This window comes from Dinoponera quadriceps, unplaced genomic scaffold (assembly GCF_001313825.1).
Source record: "Dinoponera quadriceps isolate SergipeBrazil2010 unplaced genomic scaffold, ASM131382v1 scaffold5021, whole genome shotgun sequence".
NCBI lineage: Eukaryota > Metazoa > Arthropoda > Insecta > Hymenoptera > Formicidae > Dinoponera > Dinoponera quadriceps.
In genome coordinates this window covers 741,639-754,763 of record NW_014560366.1, presented here as the reverse complement: position 1 = coordinate 754,763, position 13,125 = coordinate 741,639, and the positions used below count along the sequence as shown (strand labels likewise).

The 13,125-nt window shown below is 48.1% G+C and overlaps 1 protein-coding gene across 1 annotated transcript in view; it reads left to right on the top strand.

The window, feature by feature from the left end:
• LOC106750748 overlaps positions 1-13,125 on the top strand; it is a 194,733-nt gene that overhangs the window by 41,727 nt on the left and 139,881 nt on the right. The window contains exon 2 of the mRNA XM_014631285.1: positions 12,802-12,963. Coding sequence (XP_014486771.1) covers positions 12,802-12,963 — 162 coding nt within the window. The remainder of the gene's footprint in view (positions 1-12,801; positions 12,964-13,125) is intronic.

Below are 13,125 nucleotides of genomic sequence, written 5' to 3'. Positions count from 1 at the left end.
CCCGAGGGCATCGTCCAGAGTTTTTGCCCCAGTGCATTAGGAACGCGATATTTCAAGCCTGGATCCAACATTGGCCACTTCCCCGCGCAGACTACACCGCCACCGACGGTGTACACACGTTAACTCACCGCGCGCGCACACACGCACGCACCCCCGGCAATCCCTTTTCCCTCGCGCCGCCACCATAAAACCACCGCCGGCGGTTCTGTCTGGTTGACTCTGGTTTAAAAACAATCGCTATAACCGCGCGATCCCCGGGCGGGTTTCGCCAGCGGAACGACGCCGAACGAGTTGACCCGCGGCAACTTTTCGCCGACTTGAGCTCTCTCTCTCTCTCGCCTCGACCCTGTGGGAGAAGATTTCGCGTTTAACGGCTTCTCTCTCACGGTACAGTAAGAGAGAACTGTTCGTCGCATTACTGTTGTTGCTCCGCTACGGCCGCTGTTATCGCACCGCTTCATCGAGGAAAGCACGTGTCCTCCACGGAATTCGACTCAGCGTTACCCNCCCCCCCGCCTGCTATTGTTCGCGGTTTCTTCTCCTTACAATGACGTTCTCTCGCACCCCCGACCGATAATCGATGGATTCCCGAGCGGTGGCCGTTTAACAGAATGGAATGGTGTCCTCGAAATGATACATTCTCAGAGCACACTTTCATAAAGATGACTCTCTTTCTCTCTCTTTCTCTCTCCTTCGAGGTGCGTACAGATGGGAAGTCCTCAAGTCGACGCGACGAGATTACTCGCACACATATGTATCTGTTATATTTTATGCTTGTTTTATACAATTTCGTAATATCGTCGCTTTTCCCGCACGAAATTTATTTCAACCACCTGTGGCGCACGATAATCGCCGCATAAAACGTATCACACTTTCATACTCCTCTTTCGTCGATTGGACATAATGAGATACGTGGTGGTCGTTGTTAAAAGTAACGATCTGCTTGAGGGTGAGATTTTATTTCTACTTGAATTCGCCCGACGCTATTTCGCGAGCGCGTATATTAACTCGCGACGCTTCGTAGCTCGTCGGAAAGCGGCGGCGCAAATATTCCTCGTAGAATTTTAGGACGACGACGATAAGGGGAGTTGAGCCTCGGAGTCTTCACTCGTTTCGAACAAAGCTATCCGTTCTCGCTATTGAATAGAAAATATCTTAGCTATCTCAGCTCAGAAAGCCTCTAATTCTAGAGCCGATGTCTTTTGTAGTACTGATAGCTTTAGAAGTCCCTAACAAGATTTTAACAAGGATAATGTTTTCAATTACAAGTGTTATTTTAACATTTACATATCGTTAAATATCAAAGACTCAACACAATATATATATATATATATATATATATATTGAAATAATATGTTAAATTAATAGGTACGTTAAAAATTTAACACAAACATTCTAACAAGAACCAATTTTAACACAAGTACAAAATATTTTTTACTGTGTCTAAAAGCCTCAATATGATTTCGTTTAAAATGTTTCCATTTTATATGTTGTACATTTCTAAAATGTTTGAAGCATACTAGCACCCCTTTTGCTTCTTGGCGACATCATTACGATTTAATTGCACGTCATAAAACCGAATGCGAACCTAGCAATATCGCGATACGCTTCTTCTTTCTTTATGCAATGGTTCTCGTCCTCGCGATAATAACCAGAGGGCTTTATATTTTATTATTATGTGCCGTGTTGACCGGGAAGTTTTCAATGAAGCTGCTCCGAAGCTGCCGATCGCACAGCCACGTTCAATCGACCGGATCTCGACCCCGTGGCCGCGACCATTTTCGCAAGTATTTATCGCCACCCCTTCCGGCCCCGGATGACGCATCGACGTCCGCAAACACCCTGGCACGCACGTTCGCGGACGTTGCACGGCCCGTCCAACTTCCTGCGTCGGAGCATATTTTACAGCGCGATATTCTCACCGATCGTTAATTATCTCATAAAAATACTACTAATATCCCCGCTATCGACCTTCCGTCGGTGATTAATATTCACATCCGCGAATTTCGCGCAATTTCGGAAAAACACGCGCGACGAGTGTTAATGGCACGTCCCGAAAATAAACCAACCATCAATGATTCGATACTGCGAAAGGTTAACGAATGCTCTATGTTCAGCAATGTTTGTAATATCCCTGGTAGAGTTTATGCAGTTTTCCCAGACCCATCCAATTACTGTCTAGAATTAATGTATGCTCATTACTTATAACAATACTGCGTAGGAAATGAACAAGATAGAATTTTATTCAATGACTGAAGCAGTTTTTCTGGTAAAAATATGTGTTTGCGTTATACATCTGCCCAGTTATTGTGTAGTATTAATTAATTGAGTAGTTTTTTGTTCATTTATTGTTCTCTGTTTTAAATGGGCTCAGATTTTGCGCAGTAATCGCAGGAAAAGCGTTACATCTTGATTGGGATCTTAAATAGTTTTATTCCTCAGTTATTAGACGGAAGTTAATATAACTACCAGTAACCCGAGTCGAAATTTTAATCCTAGTTTAAGTCTAAGTTCTACATTAAGTGTTCAAATGTCTCCTATCGTGTTCATTTTGCGCGACAAATGGGAAAGTGATTCTCCGCTCGAAGGCTTAATGCAGAAGTAAAATTTAATTTCTAGAGAACTAAATTCCCCGTATAGCACTAAAGGAACACTGATTGTTCGATATTTTTCACATATTTTCGAGAATCAGGAGACTTGTCCACGACGACAGATCGTGGACGCGACCTTTCGCTTACTCTGCGTGACGCGCGATAAGCAGAGAACTGCGCCGACGCCAGGTTTAGCGTTTACAGGCGAATTTATGGACATAGCTGCATCGACGACCCTCCGTTCCGGCACTAAAGCCGCGCGCATTCGTATTCGTATATAACTGGTAGCGCGCCGGGTGCAACGGACAATCCCCCGCAACGCTTAATACCACGGCTAAGCAGCAGAAATTCCATCCGATACCTCGATCCTCGTTGTTACGTTCTCTTTTTTTCGCTCCTTTCGCTCCGGCCGATGGTGGCGAGCCACCATACACATTCGCGATATCGCAGTGGGAAAGCCACCCCCCGTCCCTCCATCTGACCGGCGGAAACTATAACGCGGTATTGCGAACGCACGGCCGAAGGATTATCGCCGTACTTACGTGGAAAGTTCACTCGAGCGCGTCCGATGATGCGCCGCGCGCGCGTTCGAAACTCACGTCGGTGGAAATGCGTGGATCAGTGATGCGGAAATGACGAGTTTTTAAGTGCGGACGAAAGAGAATATCATGCCGGCGACGGAGACAATGCGAGCGCACCGGCGCAGATTTGATTCCTGGCTTGCTCGCTCGCTCGCTCGCTCGCTCCGGGCTTTCATCGCCATTCGCATGCACGCGGGTACGCCGATGCGGTTTCATACTGTTATCTTCGGTCGCCCGTACAGACGACATATTTCGAAGTGCTTTTCTCTCTGTTACATGTCCTATCTCGAAAGAGAGAATGAAAGAGAGGGGGGGAGAGATAGATGGATAGATAGATAAGTTTAGTCAAATCTTGGAGCTAAGCTCATTAAGGTACACTGAATAACGTGCTTGTCAAAAAAATTTATGTACAGAGTCATTTAATTTTAGAAGCTTAAGTATATAAAAAAAAAATAAAGCAAAACAAAAAGAAACGTTCCAGACAAAAGTTGTAGAGTTCATCAACTTATATCCCCCCCTTCAAACTCTACAACTTTTGTCGGGAACATTTCTTTCTGTCTTGCTTATTATTTTTTATATATTTAGGCTTCTAAACCCACCCTGTAAATAAATGTCTATAGGTAACACTACAGAATGTTCCACAAATAAACCGACAAACTTTGCCTGTATATTTGGGAGGTCACTCTTGTACTTGCGAAGTTGTCGATTCATTCGCGGAACATCCCGTACAATAAAATATAAAAGATACATAAAAGTATATAAAAGATACATATAAAAGGAATATAAAGCATAAAAAAGAGAGAGAGCGTGAAAGAATGACCAGCCTATAAACACGTCGGCATTCATTTGCGCAGCACAAATAAATTGAAACCGTCCGGGGCGAGGCGGGGGAATTTGTCAACAAACTCGCGTCGTCTGGCGAATGGCAAAGTTGAATAGAAAGTTCTCGCGGGCCGCAACTTCGGATTAAACGAGCCCGCGCTCTCGCGGCGAGCACAACAAGCCGCGGGTTGACCGAGCCTCAGACGATCAAAGTTCTATCGTTTTTGCATACCGGCTTCATGCAAATACGCCCGAATCTCTCACGTTTCCCCGAGAAAACCGTAGCCGGAAAACACCCGCGGTCTATATCCTCGGATATTTTCGCCTCTCACCGCCGCTTCAACGCGCCCCCTCTCTCTCTCTCTCTCTCTCTCTCTCTCTCTCTCTCTCTTCTACAAAATCATCTACGAATAACGATAATTACTCGCAAAGAGCTCGTCCGTCCCGTTCATTATCGCACCGCAATATCCGGGAGGAAGAACATCCGTGTCGGCGTCTTTCGCGATGGAACACGAATAGCTCCGATGCGGGCTGAATTCCCGTGACGCCCGTAACGAGATGTCCGCGAGCAAATGCACGGATCTTTGGATCGTAAATGCCACGCTCGAATTGAAATCGGCTTTACGTTTCTACGGATGTTCGGCATTAAGCCAAAGCCGATTATGATAACTCACTTACCCCATTCGCAACAGTTACAAGGGGCTGACTGCTTGCGCCCGAAGGAAGCCTTGTTTGTCTGTCTCTCTCTCTCTCTCTCTCTCTCTCTCACTCTCTCTCTCTCTCTCTTTCCTCCTCTCTGTCTCTATCTCTCCCCCTGATCATAGCGTTAATTGGTCCTCGTTTCGTAACCCTCGTTAACCGCGGCTCGTTGATGAAAGCATTCCTGAATCGGCGGGCGCTAACGATCGAAACGATACGGCAATTCAGGGGGCGAATTGAACGATCGTTCGAATGAAAGTGACGAAAATACGGCCGGTCTACAAAGCATCGAGAATGGCGCGCGCTCTTTCGTAGCGTTTCTTAAACGACAAATTAAATCCGAGATTCGGAGCGAAACGGGAGAGAAAAAACGCGAGCAACTACAAAGTGTACGATTCGCGCGACGGAATTCGAGCGTAACGAACGTTTGTAAAATATGCATACGCTGGACCGTCGCAAACATGCGAGGGAGATATACTGGTTAAGCATTATAAAGGAAGGCTTGCGCCAAAGGGGATAATGGTCTTCTATTGATCTTATAATGCGCTTACGCGATTACATTATCCATCCCGATTAGTCTGTTGGTAGCTGAGATCGGATGTATAGCACAACTCCGACGTTATTGTTGCGGAAATGGACCGACCTCTCTTCGACCGGCTGCGCCATGCGCCAGATTTCGACGCTACCACCGCGGCGATTCTCCCCTCCGACACGCTCATAAAGCTGAAAATTATGCGCACGTTGCGAAGTTTCTTCCCGCGACCCTAAATCGGCGATACGTGCGCGCGCCCGATCTTCTAATTGAATCCATTTCATTTAGCCGTCGCAGAATTTGACGAGGCTGTCTATATCGTTTATAACTCAACGTTTATATCACGCGGTGATTAAACTTCTACCGTAAAATGGGATAATTAATGCGTGATGTCGTCGCGATCCGCTCGTTCACTTCGTCGAAATTAGCCGGGTATAAAAAAATGTTACGATTATCGGACGCGAAAAATAGTTTCCATGGATACGCGTGCACGCCGACGTAAACGCGTGTGCAATCCCCCCCTCTCTCTTTCTATTTCTCTTCCTTTCTCTCTCTTTCACTCGCTCTCGCTCTGTTTGTACGCGCATTATACATATTTATAGGGCACAAAGCGATATAAGCGTGCAGAGGACGGCAAGTGCGAAGCCAATTAAAGTGCAAATGCATGGAGATGCGGGTGGAATGCCAAGTAGCACGCTGACCGGGAAACTATAAAATCGAAACTCGACTCGGCTAATCGACATCCGTCGTGCCACGTTGACGCGTCCAATTCGCCGAAGGGGTGCAACGGCATAAGGAAAGGAGGATAAATTTTAATCAGACGTGCTGAGAGGAAAACACCACTGATGGAAATTACAGCGGGAAATCGGGACCGGCGATAATAATCAAGAGGCGAGTTCGTAAAATGAAGCTTAGAACAGCTGCGTCGGATTATTTGTATTACGGTCGCGCGATATTTTCGGCGAAATGCGTTTGAAAGCCGCTGATCCGGAACGGTTTAAGCCCTTTAATTTAGCGCGAGCTATATTCCGGGACGCGAAGCGAATTAAATCGCGTTATAGAGCGCGGATTAACGCGCACTTGATTTCCGACGATGGGGGAGTAGCGTTTATTAAAAAGTCAACTAGCGCGCGTACGGACGCGAAAAGAATACGCCGCTGCCTCGAAATTATGCAACAACAACCGGGCACGGCTGGCACACGCTCGGTTTCAGCCAGATATTAAGGTTAATAAATGAAACATAACAGGATTTCCACACGCCAGTCGCACACGGTGGAAGTTGCGGCGGCGAGAGCGCTCTCCGCCGCTTCGCAGCGAATTCGAGCGCGCTCGTCGAGAATCGATCAGGACAAAGTCATTTCGTACGAGACTGCTGCTGGGGGGTGAGTAGACGGCTCGCATTTATTGGAAATCTGATTATAACGCAGGGGCTATTGGCTGCAAAGTAACAAATTATATGACACACTCGCCATTGTCGATTCAATATCGGTCGTGGGAAGGCGTTCGATCCGCTAAGCTGGAAAATGTCCAAAGATATATCCCGTCGGCGTCAGCGATAAATTCCAGCCCCCACTTTATCGCGGCTTGTATAATTTACGACGTAGATTTATCTCGCGGCGCGCGTTAACCCTTTCGCACTCCGCGTCCAGACGCGTATTTTTTTATTTATAATACGCCCGTGCGCATATGTTTTAGCGTCACTCGGTGCCGCTTTACCGGGATTACGCGGGTGTCCTCGGTTATGATTTAAATCATTGCGCGCGCGGCACCTGCGCGATTTTCAAGCGAGATAATAGAATAAATGCGGGATGCATAAGCTCGCGAAAGCCTCGTGTATTTTTCTCGGTAAATAGAGCTAAGTTCGAGAAAAACAGGGAGAGAGGGGTCGGAGGGAGAAAGAAGAAGAAAGAGAGAAATGTGATGAATATCTGGTTCTCGTAAATCAGCGTACGCGATAAATCTGGATGAAATGCTGAAGCTCGTTTTCTCGCCTTAAGTCGAGCGCAGTGGAATCGCGCTGTGCTGAACGTGACCAACGGAAAGAATACGACGACCCATTTCTTTAAGCTCGAAACTACGGTACAGGATTACAGTTATAGTGTGTCCTCCCTGGGAAACCTGTTCGATATCGCGGAGTAACGAGGACGGTACCAACCGCGAACCGTTACCGAAGTCGCGCTTCTTACAGTCATTGTTATTTTAACGCGTTATTATTACGACCTCCCGCTATCATTCGAGCTCAAGGACAATCGGAGATCGTCCCGCAACTGCGAGGCTTCAGCCTCGAATCTCCCAGCCGGAACTTCCGAACTGTAAATCGCGGAGCGCAGTGTGTATCCGCGAAAAGTCATCGGTCAAAATTCACAACGTGAGCGCGCGAGATTGACAAAATAGTCTCGCGACGCGTCCGACTGAAAATGCGGGGAAGATTCCCGTGGAAAATCCAGCGCTCAAACACACGCATGCGCGCGCGTGACTTCTCGCGAAATCGCTATTTCCGCCGGAGGAGTGGAGGACGGAGAAATTTGCGCGTCAAATTGCGCGCTCGCGAGTCGTCGACGCTCTCGGTCAAGCGGATTTTGTCAACCGGCCAAGATAATGAACGACCTTTGAGAGAGCGCACTCGCTCCCGACTATCACCCCCGTTCTGTCTATTACCATGCTAATACCCCGGGCTTTCGTCTGCAGCGCCGTGAGCAGCTGCGCGAAAGGACCCTTCGGACACGGCGATGCGCGTTTAAACGAAAATTATTAGATGCCCCCGATGGCCGACCGCATACGGTAGACGGCCATTACGGCGGACCGGTCCGCAGACCGGTTAGGTGCGGCGCACCCCAATCTACCGGAAGGTTGATCGGATCGCTAAAATCGAGCAGCGCCGACTTCATTAGAATTTAACGCCGCGCAAAGTGGGCGCTAAGTGGATCTCTTCGTTCGACTGTCGTCCGCCGCACCTGCAACCACGGCTTTTCCACGGGCTATCTAACTGCAGCGGCCCGAGATATCTCGGATTTTTGACGTCCAGCCAATCTTCGACCGGCCGACAGACGTCGGCTACACCGCGAACCCAAGTCTATAATTTTACACGTTTACGCGTGTAAATTTATGTGGCCCCCTTTTACGCATTTGCACGCGTGTTATTACTGTGATTTTACATATATAAGTAGAAATTACACCGCGCAAAACACAGGGTAAAGCGATAACTATTGTCACCTTGAATATCTTCGAGACTATGAGGGTGAGAGACAAATTGATCTAACAGAAATTACATATATGTTAAGGTAATGTAATGAAAAAGTGAATACTTTTGATTACATTACCTCGTCCTATATACTGCAAATCCAAGTGTGTGAAATTACACATCCGGATTTACAGTGTAGCTTGCGTTTTCGACGCTCTTCTTCCATTCTTTTTTTCAAAAGACTCGGAAATCGTGCGTCAGAATTTTTCACGAGATTTCACACATCGTCCGTGAGATAAATAAATGCAGGTAAATCGGATTCTCCCGCTTGCATTCGTATTCTCATCGTCACGGGATTCTTCGAGAGAGACCCGTCCCGTTCGAAAAAATCCCAGAGTAATAAATTAACGAGGCTAACGTGTAGCAGTTATTAAACGCAGCACAGTTAATCGTAGTTAAAATATATACGCCACGGCGCGACGTAACGCGTCGCTACGTATCGCACCCACGCGAGTAATTAACGCGTTCTCTATCGATCTATTGACAGTCGATTTACTTTGCCGATCAGACCGTAATATTCCAAGTTTATGAGAAATGCTAATCTCTATCTATCGGGGCTATCGCGGATGGACGGTATCGAATGATCGCTTACGTATTATTAGTCAGATAGCCCGCCAATCGGAAGCACATCTGTTACAAGATTACATTGCCACCTACTATCGCGTAATTTACGTGTACATGTACACACGGCGTCGTCTGTGTCTGAAGCGAATTGCCAGCGCGCGTTTAATCCCGGAAGTCGTTTCGTCGCGGACGAGCGTGGCATTTCGCCACGTCGCTGCACCGCGTCGAAATTTTGGTTCTACATTAACCCTGCAAGTTCCATCGAACTTGAAGGACCGATAAAGAATTTCAAGATATTATCAATGATCAAGATATCATATAAAGCTAACATAGAACGAAAATTTCGGTTCGAACGTAACGTTAAAAAAGAGACAATCTTTTGCTCTATGAGAATAGAGTAAAAAATGAGGAATACGATATTGAGATGGGAGGAGCTATTTATCTTCGTAATAACGTCCACTCCGCTGGCCGTCAGTCTCTGCAAAATCGAACGGAAAGCGCGGCATTCGCGAGCGAAGACTCTCTTCCGCGGCGACGACGTAAGATTCTCTCCTGGAAGATCTCGGAAAAGGGGAGACCAGGGAGAGAGCGCGCAAGAGCTGTCCGTGCTACGTCTTTGTTTGCTCCGAGCTTTCTTCGTTTTCGCATTCTCGTCTTTTCCGCGATCCGCCTCGCTCACTTTCGGTTGAGCCCTACGCGAGTATCGCCGCTCCTTATCCCCTCGAATCGCCTCGCGCGATTCCTTTTATCCCGGCGATATACTGACGCGCCGGCACCCTCTCTCTCTCNCTCTCTCTCTCTCTCTCTCTCTCTCTCTCTCTCTCTCTCTCTCTCTCTCTCTCCCCGTTTAAACAAACCCCCGCGTAATCGAGACCAAATCGATGGATTAAGAATCCAATTGCTACTCTCTCTCTCTCTCTCTCTTTTTCTCCCCCTTTCACGGCCTCCGGTGATCCGCGTCTTACGTCTTCTATCACGCACCGTAAAAACCCGAATCTAACCCTCTCACCGGACGCACAGGCAGCCGGCCGACCGCAATCCGCGGCCGGAGAGGAGGATCGCACAAGGAGAACGGACGTTTTTCCGAAATACATTTCCGCCTTTGCGGCATCGATGGTCGTAGCGCGGTGGCGGAGGCAAAAGCAGCAACGGCAGCAGCGGCCATAAAGTTTGCTTTATTTTTACTATCCCTCCGGCCAAGTACCGCCCCGTATTTCCTCGGGATATTGACATATCGGGGGTGCCGGGGCTTCTCCTCTTAACGCCCTTTTTACACTGGCTCGGAATTTATGTCTTCTTTCTCCTCTCGCCGTTCTATCCCTCTTTCCCCCCCCTCTCTTTCCCCTTTTTCCCTGCACCCTCTTCACCGTTCCACGTCTTCTCCGCCTCTCTCCAACTCCGCCCCTCTCTGTCTCTCTCTTCTATCTTCCCCATCCTCCCCCCTCACTGACGGCCGTTATTCGGCGGCGTCTCCACCCCCACGCACTCCCTAATTCTCGTTCTCTCCCTCGGTCCCGCACTCTTCTCGGACAATCAATCACGCACGCGTATCTCCGCGTTTGCAGAATCAACCGGAAATCTCTATTAGACGCCGAATCGCCGCGGCCTCTTTCCCAGGAGTTCTCTATCGATCCTGTCGATCGATCGACGGTGGAATGACGTGAACATGGCAACATTACCGGCGACGATTCCCTCGTCGAGGAGAACGACAAGCGAGCGGGTAGACGAGCGAGAACGCCACTTGCGTATAAAATCACGGATCGGAGAGCCCGAGAAACGAGCAGCACCGAATTTTCTACGTAGCAGCCGCGAACCGAAAAGAGAGAGAGAGAGAGAGAGAGATGGAAATATGTAATCCCCCAGCGTGACAAGGAGCCCGTGACGCACATCCGCTCGTCTCTACTTGAAAATCGGATTATCGCCCTTATTTGCGAAGAGTTTGACGTGCCCTATGCCGGACCGCTCCCTTCCGTTCGTCATCGTCGACAATAATCAAAACTGCATTGAAAATTACACAATGGGACTCGCGCGAAGTTGGCGAAGCGCGCGATGACGTCTATTCAATCGGAGTGTTAAAGACCTTGCCGAGAACGGATTCCGCAGAGTCAGCTAACGCGACGCGACGCGCTCACTAAACTTTTTACGCAATCGGGTGAGAAGTTTTCTCCACTTGGTAGAGCACCGTGCGCAGTTCGGGCAGAGAAAAAGACAGAGAAAAAGAGAGAGAGAGAGAGAGAGGGGGGAAGGGGACTTTTATACTGTATTAATAACCGTGTTTTTGCCGGTTCATCGAGCACGTTCGGAAAATCGTTGGATGAGAGACACGACGACGGCAAAAACTCGAAGGCGAGCGGATGCAATCCGGTCAGCAGACGCGGGGAAAAACAATGAACAATCGCTCGTCGCGCGGGGATAAGGGGGGAGGGTTGTATCTCGGTGCGGTTCCTCTCTCCTCTTCCTCTACACGTCTATCGTTTTTCACTGCATTTCTATTTATTGGTGTCGCGGAACACGGCCGCGTAAGAGCGCGCGATGAAAAAAAGTCGCAGCATGAGGAGAATGCGGTAGACGAGAGAAGGAGAAAGAGAGAAAGAGAGAGAGGGAGTGGAAGCGTAGTAGCACGTGTAGGAGCACGGACACGACGTCGAAAAACGCAATATCGTGCCAGGAATATCAAGTTGAAAGCAGATCAAGTGGACGCTCAAAACCGTCCGACAAAGCTCGCGAGCCGTTTACCCAGAATGGAGAGTCCCCGTCCGTTCGTCTGTCCGCCGGTGCAACTTCGATTGCTGAAACTCGTAGGGCTCGTTACGAACATTCGGTAGGCTCGCGCGAGTGTTACAGGCAGTAGTCGATTATAGGAGGGTGGCGAATTTGATTTGATTTTTGTCAGGCGCACATAATACACGGCCGTGTCAATTAAACGGAGCGTCGACGCGCGTATTCGGACATTGTGCGTTATATTTGCGTTATCGAGTACGTCACCTCGACATGGCGCGCACGGCGTTTCCAGGGTCAATAAAGAGCCCGTCTGCGGGTTAATGCCGATACAATAGGAGTATTGCAGACATTATTGACGGTACATAACTATTATCCCCATATAACGATATTCGTAGTGTCAATCAAAATGTGAATTTCCGTCGTGCAGGAGCACCGAATATAATTTCGCCGACAATTTAGAAGTAATGAAACAACCTCGCTTTTATGTGTATAATAATGTTAACGTGAAATGCTCCTGTCACACACCGTGCCGATAATTAAAATTCCAGGGCGGCTTAAAATTAATAATTAATCACAAATTTCGACGGTATTGTAAAACTTCAACGGGAGCCGTGAAAAAATATCGGAAAAATCCAGCGCCATATTTGATTTAAATCCGCCCCGCGTGAGAAAAAAATCCCGCGCGATGACGGCCGTATTTTTTTTATCTCGGCAATATTACTGAGGAAAACGGGACAATTCTTTTCTTCCACTTTACAAAATACACACTACGGCGTCGGCGTTATTTTTTAATCGCGCGGCGCGTGCGTTTGCATCCGCGATTTCGCGCTCAGCACAGCGATGTCTCAACCTCTGAATTCGTTCGAAAAATCGATCCAACTTAATCCTTCCGATCCCGTTGAATCATTCGTGTCCCACAAAAAGTGAAAAAATTTCTTTCGCGTTAGCGTTGTTAGCGTTACGGGAATTGAAATGCCATGTTAGTATAACGCGATGTAACACGCAAGCTAAAAGCGATCGTTTCTCACCGAACGGCTTGTCTCGTTTCAGGTCAGGTCGACCTCTGGACGCAGAGCACCACCGGCTGCGCCTGCAGCTTCAACTCGTCCAGCAACGATTGCGCTTGCTGCGTGCCGTCGGGCGGCTGCAGCTGCGGCGCAGCTTCGCCCGATAGATGCGCTCAGTGCGGCCTGGAGCAGCATTGCGCGAATAGTAAGTATCTTTAAGTAAGCCCTAACTTACGGCGTGACATTAGCTTTACTTTCAACTAAAGTACTCGCTTGAACGTGACGTTTCACTGCGAGACTGGAGACTTCCGCGCGTGTGACTACATTTGACTCGGATTTCGTGTGAAATCGTCGTGACAGAATAATC